General features: G+C 45.9%; 1 protein-coding gene across 1 annotated transcript; it reads left to right on the forward strand.

Moving 5' to 3' along the window:
- Positions 1-60: 60 nt before the first annotated feature.
- On the forward strand, positions 61-22975 carry Sec13 (SEC13 homolog, nuclear pore and COPII component). Its single transcript, XM_004835337.3, has 9 exons — positions 61-239; positions 4316-4360; positions 7076-7191; positions 13136-13287; positions 13890-14023; positions 18223-18356; positions 18713-18836; positions 19593-19739; positions 22568-22975. Exons 1-9 carry the CDS (start codon positions 237-239, stop codon positions 22679-22681), a joined length of 969 nt encoding a protein of 322 aa, XP_004835394.1. The 5' UTR covers positions 61-236; the 3' UTR covers positions 22682-22975.
- The last annotated feature ends 406 nt before the right edge of the window (positions 22976-23381 follow it).

The raw sequence follows: 23381 nt of genomic DNA on the forward strand, positions 1-23381 counted from the left end.
CTCCACGGCAACCAGAGCCCCGCCCCCTGGGCCTGGAGCTCCAGGATGAGGGCGGAGCCACGCGTGGGTGCAGCGAGTCCAGAGGGAGATACGGAACCTTGTTGCGAGCCGAGCGTGCTGCAGCCCGGAGTCTCTTGAGCGACGGCCAATCTTCTCGCCAGTCCGGCGCCGGAAGTGAGCCCTGCGGAGGCTGTGTCAGGAGCTGCCACGTCCGAGATCCGCCTGCCGCCGCCGCTATGGTGAGTTGAAACTAGAATGCAGATCAGGGTTCCGGGCCTTCGGGCTGGGGTCGTTCAGCTCTGCTTGACCGCGTCAAGTTTGGGGTGCTCTGCCCTGTCCCGCGACCTTTGGGAGCCGTTGGCCGGGGCGGGGGGTGCAGGCCGCGAAGCCTCTGGGCCTCGGGCCGCGCCGGTGCCTGGCGCCTTTTGCATCCCTTTCCCACCCCTCTTCTGCCCTTGTCTTCCCTCGGCGAGTGAAAATAAGCCAGAAAAATAGAGCCAGAATGCCGTAGGAGCTGTGTATCCCGAGCCTGCGGTAAGCTCTGAAGCACGGCTGTACTCTCAGCCTGTGATAGTGGCGGAGCTGAGACTCGAGCGTTCTTTATTCCGTTCCACCTAACTCCCAGCAGAGGCAGGGATTCCCAGGTATGACTGCAGCTTCAGGAAGCTGAATGATTCTGAGGACAGGGTCCCGGTTTTTTCCATTGCGGTGGTATCTACAGCATGTGTTCACTTCACAGACTCATTGAGTGAATGAATGAGAACTAATGGATAAAGCCCTCATGACTGGGCTTGACACAGCCTGGTAAATGTATGCTCCTAAGAAGAGGGGATGCCTCACTGCCAGTTTGAGAGAAACTGTGAACCTGTATGTCAGAACCCTGGGTTTAGTTCTTACTTTTCAGGCAGCTAGGTGTTAAATTGCTCTCCACTTTTGGCCTCTGGTTTTGCTGCTTCGTAGAGAACTCTATGATCCATATTCAGCTAGTTCTAAATTAATTTGTAACTCATGTGATCCTGAAGAGGTGTTTTGAGTGCTGTTGCTTGCCATTTAACTATGACCTGATAAACTCAAAGGCTTGGGAGGAACCACTGTTTCTGCTTCTTAGTTTGTCAGGTGGCTGTGTTTGACTGCCCTTGGTACTTCCCAGTACACATGTGAAAACACTTTGTAACCTGGACAGCTTGACACGCCGAGGAGACACTTCCTTTTTTGCCTTTGCAGACCTTGGGGCCCCCACTTATTACAAAGTCTAGGATTTGCTGAGAGAGGCTCCATGCTTACTTGGTATCTACCTCCTCAGCTGCTTTGCCACCATCCTTTCTCAGGATCCACCTTTCCAAAAAGTCAAGTCAGGCTTTATACTGCAGGGTTTGTGCTGGGAAATATGAGATGGGGATTGGGGAAAGTTGAAAGAAATGTCAGAAATGTAATCTTAGCACTATGAGAGGCTGAGGCAGGAGGTCTCAAGTTCAAGCCTGATCTGGGGAACTTTGTCAGAGTCTGTCTCAAATTTTAAAAAACAGTAGCAGAAAAAAACAAACGAAAAACCACCAGCAGAGGTAACCCATCACAAAGGCCCTGAGTTCAATTTCCAGTACCACAAAAAAGTAAAAGAGGTAACTAATGGCGGGCACCTGGTCACCAGGTTGTTGCAGAGGATGCTCCTCTACTTCCTGTGTGTGTATCCACAAGGGCAGGGGGAGCCACTCCTTGTTGGGCCTGCAGTTCTCTGAAGCCTCCAGCCACTTCCAGCAGCTGCAGAAGAGGGAGGACACAGCAGCAGCAGAGGATAGCCTACTGATGCCCTGTGCTCTAGCTGCCTGTGCTGCTGGGCAGCTCCCTGAGCAGGGCAGCCGCCCAGGAAGGCACCAGCTGCATCCCTAACGCATTGTGTCCTGTAATGTTTCTACCGGGAAGGAGCAAAAGCTATCCAGACATAAAGATGAGAGTGCATTCTTTTTTTTTTTTTGTACCAAGGATTGAACTCAGGACCTTGTGCTTATGAGGTAGGCGCGGGTACCACTAAGCCAAATCGCCAGCCCGAGAGTGCATTCTTGAAACTGTACTGGATGGGCTGCCCCCTCAACCTTGACTGTACATGCAGATGCCCTCCCAAGAATCTAGATTACAGGAGGAATTTGTTTTGTCTCAGTGTTGAAGCCACCAGAATTTATGCTTTAGGATCTTCTGAAAAGCAGAATGTGTTAGAAGATAAAGAGCTTTTTAATCTTGAAAGAGTTGAAATAGAAAAGTCTCTAAAACAGATGGAAGATGTTCTGAAAGGATTACAGACAAAGCTGTGGGAGGTTGAATCAGAATTTTCTTACCAGTTGGAATAGCTGAACTGTTCTATGTCTACCCTTACTACTTAAATGAAAAAAACTAGAGTTATTTCTCTAGCTATATTTTATGGTAGAGGTGATTGTTCTCAACATTAGAATTTTAAAGCTGTTTTATGATACTTTCTAGAATTGAAATTTAGGAGTTTTTATTTTTATAAGAAACGGATGATCTGAGCTACTTTCTGTGTCAAAATCATTGTTTTGTTTTTTTAATTTTTTTATTTTTTTTTGGTACCGGGGATTGAACTTGGGTCCTTGTGCTTGTGCAGCAGGCAGCGAAACCACTGAGCTAAATCCCCGGCCCATTGCTTTTTTGTGAGACAGGCTCTTGCTGCATCATTCATGCTGGCCTTGAACTTACTATGTAGCCCAGGCTGCCCTTGAACTTGTGGTGATCCTTCTGAGCACAAGGATTACATTGATTTCCTATTTTTTAGAACTTGATTTCACTTTTAATATTTTAGCTATTATGTAATAGTGAATGGTAAGAAAATTAGAGTTGTTTTCTACCTACTGTGTGGTTGGGTGTTCTTTGAAAACTACTTACAGCTCTTCAGAGAAAATGGTCAGTTGAATGATTTGTCTGAACTATTTGGAAACTTGCATGAGAGCAGAATAGCTCATATATATATATATATATATATATATATACATACATACACACACACACACACACACACACACACACACACACACAGTAGGAGCCCACTTAAGCTGTTTATTTACTACAGTATGCTTTTAAAAAATCTGGAAGAGGGCTGGGGATTTAGCTCAGTGGTTTTGCAGCCTGCTGTGCAAGAGCAACGTCCTGAGTTTGATCCCCGGTTCCAAAAAAAAAAAACAATCTGGAAGAATAGACCACAGAAATAGTCATTTCCAATGGTAGGATTCTGGGGGAATTTTGGTTTTCCATAATGGGTTATAGTAAATGTATTTTTATTACTGGGAAGAGAATGAAGATTAATGTAAAAATAAATGACTAAAAAGGGTAGAGATGTAGCTCAATGGTAGAACACTTGCCCAGGATATATGAGGCTCTAGGTTTGGTCCCCAGTAAGCAAAGTGGAGGGTAAGGGCAGGGTGAGGGAGGAGGTCAAGGACCAAGACAGCCATTTCGAGAGTCCTACAAATTATTCAACTCTGGATCCCACTAGGAAACCATCTAGAGCAGTGGTGGCAAACTTATGGCATGTGTGCCACAGCCAGCTGTTTTCACCACAGCTCTAAAAGGTTCGCCATCACTGAACTAGAGTCTGTCGCAAGAGGTAGGCCATGAAGCAGCCTCAGGAGAAACGTGCATTGTCTTAGATAACCTGTAATGCATAAACTGCCTGGGATATCAGAGGTTCTGTTGTTCAACAAGGGAACATCAGCTCTAGTTCCCTCCAGGTCCTACCTCACTTTTAAGGACAGCCAGGACTGCTTCCTGTTACTCCCTACCCCTGTTTATATCAAGCACTCTCAGACTTCTGTCTTTGCTCATGTTATACCGTCTGCTTGGACTGTACTTTTCTCCTTGGGCCATCTGGCAAATTCCGTTTCCTCGTCTAAGGCCCAGTTCATGTCCAACACCACCACCTCTCAGTTCATGTAGCACATGTAAACTATGTTAAAGGATTGACCTTGACATCTTACAGTTATTTATGTACAGGCTTCTCAGAGGCCTTCTCTTATTCCTGTATGCTGCAGCCATTGGCACAGTGCTCAGGAAAAAGAAGGCACTTGAAGTGTGTGCTGTACTGAATGAGTGACGAGAAATATGCAGTCAAGAATTTTACAGCTAGGCATGGTGGCATTTGCCTGTAATCCCAGCACTTTGAAGGCTGAGGCAGGAGGATCACTGTGAGTTCTAGGCCAGCCTGGGCTACATAGTGAAACCCTGTCTCAAAAAAAATTTTTTAGAAATAGTCGGTAGATTTAATGAGATGATTGCATTCTGCCATCATTAACTGTGGTGTCTTTGGTTCTAGGTGTCTGTAATTAACACTGTGGACACCTCCCATGAGGACATGATTGTAAGTATTCACTTAGGCCTCCTTTATGGGCTTTGGACATGGGCATTTCTGTGGGAGTGAAGCAGTTTGGACTTCTCATTACCGCTTTTTGCTGGTCATTCATGAATCTGTGTATGGCAGCAGTAGTTGCCAGTCAGATTGTAACCTTAAGGGTATGGTCATTCTCCCAGCAGTGTCCTGTGAGTTGGCAAGTCTTTGACAGTCTGGTCACTCTGCTGAGGAAAATCTTGGAAAGGTTTATAACACAGTAACCTGTTCTGGCTGACAGGGTGCAGAAGTTCTCAGTCTTCTTCCTACCTGTCTTCCTCCTCCTGTCATTTCTTAGCCCTATTGGAAGGGGGTTTAACGATGAGACCATAGAAGGATGACCCAATAAAAAGCCCAAGAGCAGCCACAGAGAAAGCTCGAGGAAGAGCCAGGTGGAACCCCATAGTCACTAGGCCAGACAAGGCCCCTTGAACCACAAGTCATTTCTCAGATGTTTCCTGAGAGGCAAATACAGGGCCCAGTGTAGGAAGTTAGGGCCTCCTGGAGAAAGTCTAGAGGTTAAAGTCTCTCCACAGGAAAAACTGCTTATGTGGAGCCATGCAGGCAGGGCAGCCTTTGAATGACACCCTGGTCAGTTGGCCTACAGCATTTCATCCTAGAGTTCCTGCCCTCATTGCCTCTTCACCAGCAGTTGCTTTTAGGTTTCTAAGTTGCCTGGTGGTAGTTTCCTGTGTGGTTTGGTTTTTGTTATGAGCAGTTTACTTACCACAGCTTTACTTACCTTGGAGCTGGTGTTTCACCTTGGACAAGAAGGTCCAGTCTGAGACTCTTTAGGTAATATCTTCCCTTTTGTAAGCCTCAATTTCCTCATGGAAAAAATAATATGGCACCTATTTGCATGGGTTTGATTTGACAAGCAGATGAGGCAAAATAATTAGGAATATTTGTGTGCTCACTAAGTTGTCAGACCCCATTCAGGTACTTTCCATTTAATATGTTGTTTAATCTTTTTTTTTTTTTTTTGGTACCGGGGATCGAACTTGGGACCTTGCGCTTGCGAGGCAGGCGGCAGCACCACTGTGCTAAATCCCCAGCCCTATCTTGTCTAATCTTGAACCAGATGCAGTCATTAGTCCCACTTAAAGATAGGGACACTGAAGCTCAAGGAAATGAGATATGCTTTCAAAGGTTGTACAGCAGATAAACTGCTGTGATAGAATTTACATCTCTTGGGTACTCTGCCCTATTTCCTTCCCCAGTGTGATAGAGTATGTAAAAGAGCTTGGGAAATCACCTACTCTGCTTGCTTCTAAGAAGGCAAGGCCTGATGCAGCTAGGGGCTGACTTCCATGGAAGAATAAGCACACTTTCCTTGAGTAGGGAAGTAAGAAAGGAATGTTGAGGCAGACCTGTTGAATGCTTCCTTTGAAAGGTGATGTTTGCTCCTGGTGAGCACAGGAATGACAGTCATTCCTGAAACTTCCACGATGGAACAGCTAGGAAAGTGTTATCTGTTGTTCTAGGCAGAACCAGAAAGCAGGAGGGGCCAAACTATTTGGGGGCAGTAGGCCTAGTGCCTCAGTGGATCTGTTGCCCAGATGGACAAGGAACTATGGGCAGGTGCCAGTCCCTTCTCTGGAATTCAGTCAGCATCAAGGCATTCAGGTTTTGAGTGGTAGGACCAGTGAAATCGAAGGCCTTGTTTTCTGTGTTAGTTACTTTTCTCTTGTTGCTGAGACAAAATACTTGATACCTGAAGTTAAATGGGGAAGTTAATTGGCTTACAGTTCGTAGAGGTTTACATAGTCGACTGGGTTACATATGGGTTATGGGTTACATAGTCAACTGGCACCAAGACAGGGATGGCAAACAGGCTTTGCAGAGGAGAAATAACATGGTGTGCACAAGGTAGCAAAGGCAACAAGGGTTTAACAGCATCTTTCTGGCCCTTTTATCTTATTCAGACTAGCAGGATTAGGGCAGTGCCAAACTAATCACTCATGGGTAATGGTGTAGTAATCATATGCCCTTAACCCCAGCATCACACATTCCAGATTCAACTACCTCTGAAAAAGAAAGTCCTACCTCATCCTCATAAGGCTTTAGGGGATAGCTAAACAAACCATAACATTTCCCATGGGTGAGGAGTCTGGCATAGTGGGCACTTTAGTAGGAAAAAAGTCCAACAGTAACCTAGGAACAAAGGATCGGGGCCAGGACAGGAGGAAGGAACCCAGACATCTGAGTGGAACCCTGAGTCCAGCTAGACATGCATCATAGAGTACTTGATTGGGGCCTGCAGGCAGTCTGAGGCCTGCACTCAAGCATTAGCTTTGGGTTTAGGGCTGAGCTGAACCTCAGGATATCTTCCCCAATACCCTGGAGAGCCTCAGGGCAGGATGGGGCCTCAGAGACAGCGCGAAAAGGGCATCTAGGCCAACCTTTTCTCCTGTACTCACCAGACAGAACAGGATGGGAAGGGACATTCCTTGGAGCATAACACGGGTCTGTAAAGCCAGCTGGATATGGTTTAGCTTGTCCCTTTCAGGATGACATTGCCTAGCAAAGACTTGAGACTTCAACATGATAGCTTCTTGTCTAATGGTAGCAATTCTTTGAGATCAGATTATTCCAGGTGGGTGCTGGTCCAAACTAGACTCTGGCAACTTGCTCTCACCCACCTTAGTGCCCAGCCTTCAGGCTTCCTGAGCTGTCCTCCCTTTGCAGCACGATGCCCAGATGGATTATTATGGCACCCGCCTGGCCACCTGCTCTTCAGACAGGTCCGTCAAAATCTTCGATGTACGAAATGGAGGGCAGATCCTCATTGCTGACCTGAGGGGGTAAGTGTCAGCCAGCCTGAGGAGGGTCCCTGGGAATGGTGTGGCTTCACAGGCCCTCATAGGCATGAGTGGAAAGGATGAGAGCTGAGTCACAGCAGCCTCAAGGTGTGTTGAGCAGTGGGTGCTGTCCTCAGAGATGTCTGCAGGTGACCACAGGTGGCCCCAGACAGGAACACTAGCTCTGCCTCCTATGTTCTCACTGTAAGACTGCCAGCACCTGATGGGGTGTGTAGCCCCCCAGCAGCCTTCTGTGTGAGCCCCTACTGCTTCATTGAAAAGTAGTGAACAATGCCATTTTGTGCATGTTCAGTCAATGTAATCTAAAATGTCACTTAATGTCAGGCATGGTGGTTCACATCCCAGCACTTGGGAGCCTCAAGTTTAAGGCCAGCCTGGGCTACATAGTGAGACTCTGTCTCAAAAAAAAAAGAAGAAAAAATTTGAACTGTCATGTCTTCAGTAAGAAAAATGTAAGAGTCATTTTATAAATCCTGTTGTTCTACCCATTTGCACATGACAGGTGTTAAATGGCTATTTACAGATGTTTGGCCCACACTTCTCCCTAGTAAGGCCCTAGCTCTTATTTATGTGGCCACCCCTCTACTGTTTTTCCTCAGTTCACTACCTCTCATATAATCATGGGTTTTTTGGGGGTTTTTTTGGTGCCGGGGATCAAAGTCAGGTCCTTGCGCTTGCGCAGCAGGCGGCGAAACCACTGAGCTAAATCCCCGGCCCCAATCATGGGTTCTTAATCTGGGTTCTGTGGGTAGAATTCAGGCTTTGGTGAGCTGGGGCTAGTGAAAAAACAATGACTTGTTTATTTTCAGTGACTATGATATTTAGCAAGGCCAAAAGCCACAGTAGTATTTATGTCACTTTGTCACCAGGTGTTTGCATTTTTCATTAGTCTTTATAACTTAGAATATCATTTATGCTCATCATATGACTTTGAAATTGCAGAGATTATTAGATCTGCCACTAGAGTTTCTACTTGATGCTTTAGCGTAGAAGCATGTGTATCACTAGCTTATATACTTTTCAAACATTTTGGTAACTGCATTTCAGAATAATAGGATTTTCTTTGTAAGTCTAGCTCTGTACTTTGTCCATTACTCTGAGAAGGGGTTCAGGACCTTCACCAGACTGCACAAGAGAGAGTAAGGTATCAGAGGCTGATATATTCCGACTGCCTGGAAAGGGAGATGGTGAAGGCTAAAGAAAAAAAGCCAATAGAGACTTGTGCAGTTTCAAAGTATATGGGGGGGCAGGAAGATCAGTGCCTCAGAGTGGGCAAAGACAAGGACTCTCCAAGCTAGCCATGATTATTGGGTACACACGATAATTGGAGGGAACATCTGATGACTTAGGGGGCAGAGGTGATTCTGTGTTGATGCAAATCTCGTGCTGATGAGGATGGAAAGAAGAGCATTCCCACCTCAGTAGGTGGAATGAGTTGAGCTGATAAGGAATTCATCCCTCCCCAGGTAAAAACCTTATTTTTTTTTAATTAATTGTATTTGTACATTTTAGGTATACAATATGACATTTCATCATTGGAAATTTGTATATTTGTGTAATCTATCTTGGTTCTTATTTTTTTCCCCATTCCCCTGCCCTCCCTTTGACCCTTCCATCCCTCCCTATTTACAAAGACTTTGTTTCCATTTTTCCATTTTCTCATATTAATTCCATTCCCTTCTTTACTTTCCCCTACCCCTCCTACTTCCCCCTCCCCTTTGCCCCTTTTCTTCCTATTTCACCTTATCTATTACACCTTTTGGTCCTTATTTACACTTTTAGTTTCTCACACCAGAGAAACTATTCGGTATTTACACACATCAATGTGCATCCATTTAGCTATAAATGTCTCTCTTCCCAAAAGAATTAAAAGAATCATACCACAGCAATATATGTGCATCCATATTCATAGCAACACAGTTTATAATAGCTAAAACTTGGAAACAGCTCCATCAACTAGAGACTGGATAAAGAAAATGTGTTTTTGTGTGTGTGTGTGGTACCAGGAATCAAATTCAGGACCTTTCCCTTGTGAGGCAAGTGCGGCACCACTAAGCTAAATCCCTGGCCCGAAAATGTGGGGTTTTTTTTAATAAAATGGAGTACTACTCAGCCATAGTGAGAAATTGGAGACATTTCTTTCTTTCTTTTTTTTTTAATTACTACTGGGTTCTCAGGGAACCAGGATGTCTTCAGCTGATGTTATCTTGCCTTTGAGAGCCACAGCATTATAGACCATTACACATGCCATAGCCAGCAAGGTAACATTGGGCCTTAGACAGCAGCTATAGTCATACTTTTAATTATGAAATGATTTTTCCCCAAAATTTATGTAGAAATGCTCCCAACAAGAAGGTTCTTGGCCGGGGATTTAGCTCGGTGGCGTCATTTCTCCCTGGCAAGTGCAAGGTAGAGTTCGATCTCCAGTACCAAAAAAAAAAAAAAAGGGTGCTCAATGGTACTGGCAAAGAAACAGACTTGAGGACCAGTGGAACAGATTAGAAGATTAGAAACAACGCCAGACACACTCAGCCATCTCATCTTCAACAAAGGAGCCAAACACCCTCACTGGAGGAAAGATAGCCTCCTTAATAAATGGTGCTGGAAAATTGGGCTTCAACTTGCCAAAGATTAAAACTAGACCTATATCTCTCACCATGCACTAAACTAAAATCAAAATGGATTAAAGAGCTAAATATTAAAATAGAAACTCTGAACCAGTTGGAACAGAGGTTAGGTAGAACCCTTGAAGACATCAGTATAGGAAAAGATTTTATGAACAAAACCTCAGTTACCCACGAACTAGCACAAACAATCAACAAGTGGAGTCTCTTCTTATTAAAAGGCTTCTGCACAGCAAGAGAAACCACCAGCAGTGTGAAGAGACAACCCACAGTGTGGGAAAAAATCTTCACCTGCTCTTCCTCAGACAAAGGTCTACTATCTCAAATCTATAAAGAACTTAAAAAGATCAGACCTCCCAAATTTAAAGACCCAATCCAAAAATGGGCATCTGAAATGAACAGACATTTCTGAGACAAAGAAGTAGAAATAGCAAATAAATACATGAAAAAATGTTCAACATCACTGGTCATTCGAGAGATGCAAATGAAAACAACGCTGAGATTCCACTTCACTCCAGAAAGAATGGCTGCTATCATGAAATCCACCAATAACAAATGCTGGCGGGGCTGTGGGGAAAGAGGAACCCTGCTCCACTGCTGGTGGGAGTGTAGACTGGTGCAACCACTGTGGAAATCAGTATGGAGATACCTCAAAGAACTAGGACTGGAAGTCCCATTTGACCCCACTATTCCACTGCTGGGGATCTTCCCCAAAGAAGTAAAAGAATCATACCACAGTGATATATGTGCACCCATGTTCATAGCAGTGCAGATTGTGATAGCTAAAACTTGGAAACAGCCCAAATGCCCATCAACTGGAGACTGGATAAAGAAAATGTGTTTTTTTATATAAAATGGAGTACTATTCAGCCATAAAAAATGAGAAATTAGAGACATTTATAGCTAAGTGGATGCACATTGAGGCAATACTCTTAAGTGAAATAAATAGGACACACATGTATAAATACCAAATAGTTTCTCTAGTGTGAGAAACTGAAAGTGTAAATAAGGACTAAATGTATAATAGGTAATGTGAAATAGGGAGAAAAGGGGCAAAGGGGAAGGAAGTGGGAGGGCTAGGGGAAAGGATAGAAGGGAATGGGATTAATATGAGAAAATGGAAAAATAGGAACAAAATCTTTGTAAATAGGGAGGACTGGAGGGGTTGAAGGGAGGGCTGGGCAAGGGTGAAAAATAAGAACCAAGAGAGACTATGTAAAGGTGCAAATTTCCAATGATGAATGTCATTATATTGTATACCTAAAATTACCAATGATCAGAATGAATAATCAATAATGCAAAATAGGAAGAAAAGGTCCAAAGGGGTAGGGGTAGTGGGAGGGGCAGGGGAAAGGAAAGAAGGGAAAGGAAAAATGATGAGAAATGGAGAAAATGGAAATAAAGTCTTTGTAAATAGGGAAGGGTGGAGGGCGTGAAGGGAGGGCTAGGAATGGGGAAAAAGTAAGAACCAAGATGCATCATGTAAAGGTACAATTCCCAATGAGAAATGTAATTGTGTTGTATACCTACAATGTACCAATAAAAGAATTTAATAAAAAAAAAAAAGGTGCTCAGTATGTGTTCAACTGAATTAAAGAACACAGAAACAGAGACAATGTCCATGTGGGGCAGTGGGCCACAAGGTCCCCTCTTCTGAGAGCCAAGGATCAAATGACAGAAGAACCACACACTTGTGTCTTCTTTTGGGATCTCCAGCTGAACAGGGCCCTGAGTAGAGTAGCACTGCCAACACTGGTAGAGCTGACTGTCTTAGGTACTTTCTCGTTGTTGACACCCAGAGTTAAAGGAGGAAAGGTTTATCTTGGCTCACAGTTTGTAGAAATTTCAGTCCACAGTCAGCTGGCTCCATGGTAGGGCGACATGGCAGAGGAGAAACAGTCCATGGCAGAGTAGGGAGGAAAAATCAAAGCAGTGAGCCTGCTTTTTTCTTTTTATCCCATCCAGACTAAAAACCTATTGGTTGGTCCCTCACACCCAGGGTGGCCTTCCATTATCCAGACCCAGAACTATACTAAATCAGTGGACTGATCTAATTATCACATATCCTTAATCCATATTCACACATCCTGGATCTAGGGACCTCTGTAAAGCCCTACCTATCAGCTCATGAGGCTTTGGGGGGACATCTAGATATAAGCCATAACACTGATCCTCTGCTCTGTTTTTCTTATGCTCAAAAGATGTGAAATACTACAGGGGTTAAAAAAAATCACACCTTTTCCTTTTTTTTGGCCTCAGTTTTTTGTTTTTGTTTTTTTGGTACCGGGGATTGAACTCGGGACCTTGCGCTTGCGAGGCAGGCAGTAGAACCACTGAGCTAAATCCCCGGCCCTGGCCTCAGTTTTAACTATGGTGGTGTCAACATTGTGAGTCTGTTCAGTTTCATCAACAGCTCCTTTGTAGGCACTGAGTTATACTGTTGTCCACCCAGAGGGAAGTGGCTGGAGCCCTAGAGCCACAGAGTAAACAAGGGGCAGCAGTGACCACTAACAGATTGAGCAGGTTTTTACTTCTTGTACCAAGCATTTTTCCAAGCTTTATACATGAGTTACCACATTTAATCCTCATGACTACGCAGTGAAAGAAGTCTTAGTGACCTCTCCACTTTCACATGAAGAGACAGCCATAGAGAAGATACTACCCTGGCCTAAAGCCAAGAGCTCCTGACTGAGAAAGTGGAGTGAAAGGGCCTGTGCCTACCGGCACTGCACTACCATGCTGCCTCTTGTTTGCTGAGGCACACACCTTTCCCTGGCCAGTGATGATGTCTTTAGAAGGCCTGACAGTGTTTGCCCAGACAGTACCTGTCAACAGGTGAGCGGGTAGAGAGCAGAAGAGAAGACGTGCCTCTTGAACAGAGGAAGGGCAGTAGGAAACACATTACCTCTCACAAAGTTGGCTTTATGGAAGGATGGCTTGTGACTCAGTCTGTAGATGTTTACTGAGTTCAAGCAGCTGTAACTCTAACCCAATGAGTGAGATACAGGCAGTGCTGGCTGCAGCCTGGGCAGGCAAGGTTCTATTTGAGTGGCACAGGGACTCTGACTTGAGAGTTCTGACTCTTAGAAAGGCTCTGTGACCTCATGTTACTTAGCCTCTTGGGGCCTTAGAGTCCTCACTGTCCAGTAGGTGTCCCTTTCACAGTGAATTTCCCTTTTGAAATTCTTAGGGAGACTTTATTTCCCCCTGCCAAGAAAGCGATTCAGTCCTTTCCAGAACAGTGCCCGGTAGAGGACTGTGTTCCTGTGGCTCCTGAACAGCCTCTGTCCCCCCTCTTGCAGTCATGAGGGTCCTGTGTGGCAGGTGGCCTGGGCCCACCCCATGTATGGCAATATCCTGGCATCCTGCTCCTATGACCGGAAAGTCATCATCTGGAAAGAGGAGAATGGCACCTGGGAGAAGACCCATGAGCACTCGGGACATGACTCCTCAGGTACACTGAGTTGCTGGGTGGGCCTCTATCCTGACCTTGCCCTGCTTCCCTTCCCTCTGTCCCTGGGCTGTGGTTGGCTTTCCTGCTGTCTCCACAGCTGAGATGTGGCCTGAGAACTAAAAGTAGCACTACACAGTTTTTTTTAGATTTATTCATTTTAAGTACCAGCCTTTATTCTCAGGTCGTTATCCTTCTCCCTTGTTTTGTTAATAGAGTTTATGAAATGATACTTGTGTGCAATAGGGGTTTTTGTGGGGTTTTTTTCTTTTGCAGTATTTGGGTTCGAACTCAGGACCCCAGGATCTTGCACTTGCAAAGCAGGCATGGTGCCACTGAGCTAAATCCCCAGCCCAATAGGGCTTTTTTTTTTTTTTTTGGTACTGGGGATCGAACTCAGGTCCTTGTGCTTGGGAGGCAGGTGGTGGAACCACTGAGCTAAATCTCTGGCCCCCTGGGTTTTTCTAATATCCTTAATTGAAAAAATTACAAGTGCCCTTGGTGGTCCCTGCAGTTCTCTTAGGAACTTAGCAAAGCTGTCTGTCTGCAGCTCTGGCCCTGTATTCCCTGTGCTCCCTGCTCACTGTGCCTCCCGCATCCTGCAGTGAACTCTGTGTGCTGGGCCCCCCATGACTACGGTCTGATCCTGGCCTGCGGGAGCTCGGATGGGGCCATCTCCCTGCTGACCTACACAGGTGAAGGCCAGTGGGACGTGAAGAAGATCAACAATGCTCACACTGTAAGTCCAGCCCTGCCTTTCTGCAGAGGGCAGCCCTATCTCCTGACACAATGAGTCTCCTGTGGGCTCCCTCGAGAGGTGGGGCAAGGTGGAGTCCCTGAAGGCTGGTTGAGCAGATTGCTGTATGGCTATACGTCTCCTTCCAACCAGAGCAAGGGCTGGCCGTGTAGAGGGACAGCAGCAGCCTTCCCACTGCTGCCTCCGCTGTGGTACCTTAGGGTGACATGCCCCGCAGCAGTCACTGGGACCCCTGAAGCCAAGTGGCACTACAGGAAGCATCATAGAGATTTAGTTCTCTGTGCTTCTGGTCATGGGACCTTAAGATTGAAATAGGCCAGAAAACCTTGTGGGCAGTGGGGAAAACTCACATTTCTTGAGCCCCTACTGTGTTGTCTTATAGTTCTCACAAACATTTGTGAATGAAAGAAGGAACCAGCAAATTACAGGTTTTCAAGGCTCATCCTGTCATACCATATATCACTACTCATTTATTATGGCTGAGTAATACTGTGTTTTGAATATATGCATCATGTTTATTCATCCATCAGGTGGTGAACATTTTCAGTAGTTGTGAGTAACCATGCTATGAGTGTGAGTCAGGTGGTAATTCTATGTCTAACTTTCTGAGGAGCTACTAAATAGTTTTGCAAAGTAACTGCACATTTTAACACACCCAACAGCATCTGAGGTTCTAATTTCTCTACATCCTTGCCAGTAACTGTCTTTTATTATAGCCATCCTGCTGGTTATAGAGTGGTAACTTATTGTGCTTTTTAATTTTGCTAATCAAAGATGATGGTGGGCATCTTTTCAAGTGCTTTTGGCCATTTGTATATTTTCTTTAGAAAAATGGGAGCAACTCTGTTCTCTCTTATATCAGGTGAAGGCAGGGGTCATGGTGAGAAAGATTGAAGAAATGTGATGTCCAGGGCTTGCTTCTAGGATAGAGCTCCTCACAAGGACAGACTGTGGGGGTGAAATCAAAATGGAGCCTGCTAGGGACACAGGGGTGGGAAAGAAAGTTAGACCAGCACAGGGAGGGGAGCAGAGTGAGGAGCTTCTGAGCACAAACTGCCATTGCACAGAATGAGGGTTCTGAGTTCAGAATGGCTTGCCTTGCCTTACTTGATCAGGAAAACTACTCCCACATAATCATGCCTAAAATAGAAAAGTAGGTCAGGGATATAGCTCAGTGGTAGAGCACTTGCCTAACATGCTCAAGGCCTTGGGTTCCAGCCTTAGCACCACAAGAAAAACAAAGAAAAAGGAATCACATGTATAAAATACTCAAGGAAAGGAAGTACAAACCAAGGACTTACAGCCAGGAAAAATGACTTCAAGTTTACACACAGACTGACACACATAAGTTCATGTGGCTTTAATAGCCAAAACTAGAAATAATCCAAATGCCCAGATGAAGACAGATGAAGAAATGGCAGTGTATCCATACTTGAGAAATGCTACTCAGCAATAAAAAGAAACAGCTGTTAATGCACACAAGATGGTTATATTTTAAAATTACACTGAGTGAACAAAGTCCATAAAAAGGGGAGGGGGACATACTATGGGTTCTCTTGATCTAATATTCTAGGAAATGCAAACTAATCAATAGTAGATCTGTGGTTGCCCACTTTGGAGGCTACAGAATAGAAAGCCTGAGTTCAATGGGCAAGGAGGAAACCTTTGGGGTACTGCATATGTTCATTATTTTGATTGTGGTGATGGTTTTACAAGGAATATCTATGTCAAAATTCATCAAACCTTGCACTTTATGTGCAGTTAAAGTCAGTTATACTGTATCAAAGCTGACAGCTAATCTGGATCATCAGTTTGACTGGATTAGGAGACTCCTGCAAGGTGGCTGGGTGGTGAGAGCACTAACCTCATCAGTTCATCAGCGGGCTTCTGGGAGAGAGGGCCTGGTTGGAGGAAGTGGGTCATAGGGGTGCGCCCTCAGGGTCTGTACAGGTCTGTGGCCCCTTCCTCCAGCAATTTTGCCTTGTGCTTTGCTTCCTGGCCATCATGACATGAGCAGCTTTGCCCCACCAAGCCCTTCCTTCCTGGTGTTGGTGTTCTTGCCTTGGACCCAGCTGACCATGGACTGAACCCTCTGAAACATCTCTCCCTCACAGTGTGAGTGTCATGTATTTTTTACCAGTGATGAAAAGCTGCCCAACACAAAAGCCATTTAAAAAATTTACTTTGGAGCATAAAAAACACAAACTGCTAACAATATGCAAGAACTCAGGGACTGTTGTTTGCATCTTAAAGTATCTGCTAGTAAAAAAGCTTCAGATGACAGAAATGACAAGACAGACGTCAACATAAATGCAGTTACTTGTGACGGACCAAGACTGAGAGTTATGAGGCAGAGGTTAGTAGGACAGCTACCTGTTCTTCAAAGGTACATTTAGTGCAGCTATTAAAAATAGGCGCCTACATAGGTTGAGTACAGAAACTAGCAAAGTATTTTCCAAATACAGTAATAGGAAAAACAGGTGGAAAATTTCTTTAAATGCTTTTAGTAATCATATTTGCAATAGTATTCTGAGACTGTTTTGAGTGAAATGAAATAAAACACATGTAATTCTGTGACAGTGAGCATCCCCCAGACCCAGATTATAATCTTGAAATAGCTTCTCTCACTAAAAGAAACCAGAGAGTTGGCTGATTCCAGGTGTAAGCAGGAGATATACAAGATGAGCCAGGAACATCTCACAACTAGAGAGGAAAGAAATAGTCACAGTTATACTTCACCACACTGGGTTATGTCAGAAGGACCAACAGTTTGAAGGGTCTCACGCTGCCAAGGTGGGATGCTTGAGTGTGAAAATGAGACTCAATGCAGTGAACTGAAACCCATCAAATAAGCTTAATCACTACTGGATTCGCAATGACATTTAAAAGAGAAAGAGAACCTGGGCAGGTGGCGTGCTCCTGTAGACCCAGCAAGGTCCTTCAGGAGGCTGAGGTAGGAGGATCACTTGAGCCTGAGTTTGAAGCCAGCCTGGGTGTAGTGAAACCTCACAGGGCAGATGAATCATCCTTGGAGAATGACAGGAACCAGTTCAAAAGGAATCGGGAATTTTTCTGGCCTTTGTTCTCTGACCTATCACCTCAGTAACCAAACAGCTAAAGAGAGAAATTGCTACTAGCTGGAATATTCTGTTACAGATGACAGAGTTGACAGAATTAGAATATTACCATTTTGCAACCTTGGGTGAATTAAGAGGCCTAAGCTGTTGACGGTTGCTAAAATACAGTCTGACATGTGCCAGCTGGTGTGAGAACTGCCACCACCTGTAGACCCCAAGGGACCATGCCTGAATCTGGGTCTGGGCTCCAGCTGGCCATTCTCAAGACCTCAGAGGAGCATAGGGAACTGAGTGTACCAGCAGAGTACAAATGAGACCACAGTCAGAGCACTGGCTCCTCACCAGGAAAGCTGTAAGGCGAAAATCAGGAACAGCTACAAACTGGGAGATGGGAATGTCCTCCCATTTTTTTTCATTTGTTTTTTGTACTGAGGATTGATCCCAGAGCCTTCTCACCAAGCTGTATCCTCAGTCCTTTTTTATTTTTATTTACTTATTTTCCGGTACCAGGGATCTAACTTAGGACCTTGCACTTGCCAGGCAAGCATGGCGCCACTGAACTACATCCCTGGCTAGTCCTTTTTTATTTTTATTTTAAGATAGGGTCTCACTAAGTTGCCCAGGCTGGGCTCGAACTTGGCAGTTCTCCTGCCTCAGCCTGCCAGAGTGCTGGGATTACAGGCATGCGCCACACTGTAGTGTCCAGGGATGCATGTTTGAGGGACAAAACAAGGCAGAGAGGGAAGGAAAAGATGAGTCTGGGTAATGGGAGAAGAGAGGGCCTGCATAATTCCAAGTCTTCTCAGGTAGAGGGCATCACTTCGCCTGGTGGTGGTTACAGGAGTGTTTGGAGTGATTCCTTAAGCAGTATTTTTATTTTCGGTGGTGTTCTAATGATTTTTTAAATTTTTTCTTTAGGCCTGAGTGTGCCCTCCTTTCATGTATTTGAAAAAGTGATGTTTGCATTTCTGATTGCTATTTTTACTGCATATCTTGCAGAGTTAGGCCTCGTGAGGCAACGTTGTAAGTGGCTAGAGAGAAATGACCAGCGGCCTTGGGTCAGCAGAGCAGAGGGCTATGTCACCACATATCCCCTCTTTGCAGATCGGCTGCAACGCTGTCAGCTGGGCCCCTGCTGTTGTACCCGGAAGCCTCATAGACCAGCCATCAGGACAGAAACCCAGCTACATCAAGAAGTTTGCTTCTGGTGGCTGTGACAACCTCATCAAGCTATGGAAGTAAGTGAGCTGTGCAGACTCTTCAAGGAAACCCCTCTGCCCTCTGCCTGTACCACAGCGCAGCCATGGCTGACAAAAGCAAGGTCACCATCTTCCTTCTTGCCAGGAAAGCACTATTTATAATCTGTAAGGTCACCCTTTAAAACAGCAAAAAGGCTGGACCTTTTTGTCAAGCACTTATTTTGTTCACCTGACTCCCAGCCATTGGAGCCTGGGAGGAAAAGAGCCTTTTCCTGAGGGTCTCCACAGCTGGGTGAACTTTGTGAAATAGGAAGGTGGAACTTCCGCCCCAGTGCAGCCTGTGCATGGGGCAGGAGGTGGTGTGGAACCCTGCACTGCACTCTGGTCTCTCTCAGGGAGGATGAAGATGGCCAGTGGATGGAGGACCAGAAGCTGGAGGCGCACAGTGACTGGGTTCGAGACGTAGCCTGGGCTCCCTCCATTGGCCTGCCCACCAGCACCATTGCTAGCTGCTCCCAGGTCAGCATAGCCCTGCGAGTGCGCGCAAGTATTCCTGTAGTTGGCTGAGTCCCAGTGGCCCTTCCATAGGCTCAATGGGACAGTCCTGGGGAGGGGAGGGAGAGCAGCAAGCATGGGGAACCTGCATGCCCACAGAGGGATCACCAGGTCAGGTCCTTGTGCAGTGAAGGCTTATCAGAAGCCACGGTGACTGACTCCCTGGGAGAAATGGATCCAAGTAGAACTCTACCAAAGTGGGGCCAGACTCAAGTCTGTGCCCCTGCCTGACCTTGGTGTAGGTAGGGGATGGACCCATATACCCAGCCACCCTTCCCAGACAGACTATGCAGGTGAGCTTCAGGCCAGGCCTTTCATTACATACTGTACCACCAAGTGGCTTTCTTTATCATTAGACTCTCTTTGATTTGATTCCAAATTTTTTGATAATTTCTTTTTTAACTTGTCCCTTCTCATTTTCTGAGCTTGGCTTTTAGAAACCTCTGCTAGTCAGATGAGAAGGTAGACCAGAGAGAAATGACCCAACAGGCGAGAGCAGAACCCCAAGAAAATGAAGTTAGCAATCCCAAGTCCATAGCTGAGACCAAGATGACTGAAAGCGCGAGGGACTGAAGTGAGGCTGCTGGACCAGTCACTGGCCATCACCTGAGAGCTGCTGGTAGCCTTGGCCCAGACTCCCCCACCCCATGCCTGCTGACATCCAGCATGTCTCCAGAGGGGAGGGTTCCTGCCCCATCCCAATGCTAGTCTGTCTTCCAGGATGGCCGAGTGTTCATCTGGACCTGTGAAGATATTTCGGGCAACACGTGGTCACCTAAGTTGCTGCACAAATTCAACGATGTTGTGTGGCATGTGAGCTGGTCCATCACCGCCAACATCCTTGCCGTCTCAGGTGGAGACAACAAGGTACAGCTGGTCTCCAGGACCTAGTGCTGTGGTGGCAAGCTTATGGCACGTGTGCTGCACTGGGCACACAGAGCCCTTTCTATTGCCATGCAAGCCAAGTCAACCCAGCAGCTGAGCAAGATAACAGTTGTTTTTTCTAAACTAAAACCTCACTACTCAGGTTTAATTGCAGTATTGGCACTTTGCGACAAGTAAGTGGGTCTTGGGTTGCAGTTTGGGCACTTAGAGTCTCTAAAAGGTTCACCATCACTGACCTAATGGCCAGGCCTATTGGTCTTCCCTGCCTACCAGGCCTGTAGATAATAGAGTCCTTCTGAGGACTGTTCGGAGCATGTCTCCACATTACACTGTGAAATTGTGACACTCTGAGGCACATAGGAAGAAGCTGACAGGTGTGGTGTGACCTGTGCAGAGCCAGTCCAGCCTCACACCACTGCTCTGGGAGCCCATCACCCTAACCATTTGTCTACCTCTTTTCCATGAGGATGTTCAATTAGTTCTGCAAAAAAAAAAAAAGCAAATATACAGTTTAAGAAAACCTTTAAACAAAAGTGAGAACATTGAGAGTTTTGTTCAAAACACTTAAGAGGCACATTATAAAAATCACTCCTGCTGCCCATGGTGGTGCTCACCTATAATCCCAGCATTCAGGAGGCTGAGGCAGGAGGATCACTGCGTGTTTGAGGCCAGCATAGCAAGACCAGGTCTCAAAAACAATCAGTACAATACACCAGGATTTCTTAAGCACCTATTATGTACCTACTACTAACTTGTGTTGTGAGGTGCACAGTAAGTATAAGATGGAATTGTAGCAAACAGTGATGCAAGGCAGGACAGGAATGGTGTGGGCTGGAGGTCCCCAGGCACCTGAGGAAGCACCAGGACCTTCCTGTGGCCAGAGGGTCTTTGCCCCAAGGTCCATGCACCCGGTCCGCAGGCAGTGGCTTGCTACTTCTTTCCTTCCAAAGACAGATTTTTTTCTTTTCTTTTGTTTTGATTGAGCCCAGTGCCTTCACACTAAGCTACATCCCTACCACTTTGGGGTTTTTTTGTTTTATGCTGTAATGGGCATTGAACCTGGGCCTTCACACTGAGCTACATCTCTAGGCCTTTTTATTTTTTGAGACAGGGTCTCATTAGGTCTCCAAGTTGGCCAGACTGAACTCTAATTTGGAATCTTCCTGCCTTAGCCTTCCAGAATGCAGAATTACACGTGTGTGCCAACATACCCATGTAGCTTTTTTAAAAACTGTGATAAAAATATGCATAAGATTAATCACTGACCACTTTTAAGTGTACAGTTCCATAGTTATGCAGCTGGTATCTAGAATGCTATTTGTCAAACTGAAACTGCACCTATGAAGTAGCTCTCCAGCCCCTAAATCCCCAAGCTACTTTCTTTCTCAATGACTCTGAACAGGGACTTTATATGAGTCACCACCTAGAATGTGTCATTTTGTGACTGGTCTATTTCACATAGTGCAGTGTCCTTGAGGTCCACCTATGTCAGAGTCCCCTTCCCTTTTCTTCAGAGCTAAGGATTGAGTCCAGGTGTTCCACCACCAAGCCTCACCCCCACATCTTTGATGCGGGGTCTCGCTAAGCTGCCCAGGCTGAGCTTAGATTTGTGATCCTTCTGCCTCAGCTTCCTTCAGTGCTGGAATTGCAGGTATGCACCACCACACCTGGCAGTTCTTCCTGTTTAAAGATGAATAGTACAGGGCCGGAATTTAGCTCAATGGTGCCATGCCTGCCCCGCAAGTACAAGGTCATGAGTTTGATCCCCAGTACCACAAAAAAAAAAAAAAAAAGAATAATACACAATTTGTTTTATCAGTCTACTCATGTGACAGATACTTGGGTTGTTTCCACCAACCTGTACCCTGAGTAGTGCTGCTGTGGACGAGAGTGTGCAGTTAGCAGTTGTCTCTGTGAGAACCTCTGCAGGTAGCTTTTCCTGGCCTAGGGCCGTTCCATCTGCAGTGGTCCCAAAAGATGAGGCAGGCCCCACTTCAGGACCATAACATGCCCCGAAAAGGACAGCGAGTGTGAGAGTACCACAACTGAGGTGGGCTGGCAGCCAGGCCAAGGCAGGGACCCAGCCATGCTCTAGCAGGCCTGTGGCAGTCCTCCCAGGGCACACCAAGCAGGGCAGTGTTGTGCCTAGGGGCTGTGTCACTGTGCTTCTAGCTTTCTTCCTTCTTTCTAACTCACTGTCCTACGCAGAGCTCGCCTCTGCTGTGCTCTGCACAGCCCTCTGAAAGGGTGAAGTATGTTTTTAGTTCCAGTTTCTTACTGAGCTAATACACATACATAGCTTTGGGTAGCTTTTATTAGATTGATTGATTTTTTTTAATGCAGTCTCCTAAATTTTCCTCTCCAGGGACAAACTTTTTCAGTTCTCCACTGTTCTTCTGCACTTGAGCACAGAAATTGTGTACTGATTGACCTGTGTCTTCCTGGACCACAACAGCTCTCAAATCTTAGGATTGTTAAAACTTTGTAAAACACATGACCACTAGCACTCCCAGATCCTGAAGTAGCTGCCAGGGACCCAAAGCCTTGGTCTGTCCTGATTGGAAAAGCCCTGTTCTTGGCCACACTACATCTGCTACTATTGCTCTTTCAGTTTAAATAGCATCACATGTTTATATCATCCTTTGTGGCTGTTCTTTTCTTTTCTTTTTTTCTTCTCTGGGCTCAAATTACGATCCTCCTACCTCAGCCTCCCAGAGTGCTAGGGTTGCAGCCAGCTTGCTGGGCTCTGGGAGATGGAGCTGGGCAGTGTGGGCAGGGGCACACTGATGTTCTGTATGCACTGACTGCAGGTGACCCTGTGGAAGGAGTCGCTGGATGGCCAGTGGGTGTGCATCAGTGACGTCAACAAGGGCCAGGGCTCCGTGTCAGTCTCTGCCACAGAGAGCCAGCAGAACGAGCAGTGACAGCAGCCAGGCCTGCATGGCCCCTGAGACATCTGGCAAACAGCTGAGAGAAGTGTGGCTCCAACAATATAGTCTCCCCAAGGCAGGTGCCAGTGTGGCCCAGTTTGGTTCTGCCTTAACATGACTCACTACAGCTTGCAGTTACTGTCCAGCCAGAAGCATTTATGTTATGAAGAAGAATCTACAGTGACTTCAAATCTATTTAAAAATATTTGATGCCATTTTTAATGTGCCTTTGGGTTCAGATATTATATGAGGGAGTTGTTTCCAAAATAAATAAAATGGTATTGCTTATCCTTGTTGCTGATTATCCTGGCACCTCCTGGTGGTCCATAGCTGCGCCTGCCCCTAGCTAGTTTGAGCGTCCCCTCGATGTGCTCTATGCTAAAGTCTCTGCAGGCAAGTGGTCCCAACTGCTGCCTGTCTTCTGGGTTCATTTCATCTTCAGCAAGAGGAGACTCATGCAAGATGGACGGGCCATGGCACGTGGGGGTCTTGAATGTCCCATGCAGCACAAGGGACTGTAGCTGGTCAAGAAAGGAGGGCTATGATGGGAGACTCTTCCTACATTACCTCCATGACATGACACAGACCCTTGCTCACTGAGGAGGAGCCTGGCATATGAGGTCAGGCCTGGCAGGACTGTCCCCTGCCAGTGGTAAAGTCAGCACTGGGGTCTGGCCTGTTCCAGCTCCAATAC

Source organism: Heterocephalus glaber, unplaced genomic scaffold (assembly GCF_053883595.1).
Source record: "Heterocephalus glaber isolate CG9 unplaced genomic scaffold, H.glaber_assembly_v1.0 deba00000122, whole genome shotgun sequence".
NCBI lineage: Eukaryota > Metazoa > Chordata > Mammalia > Rodentia > Bathyergidae > Heterocephalus > Heterocephalus glaber.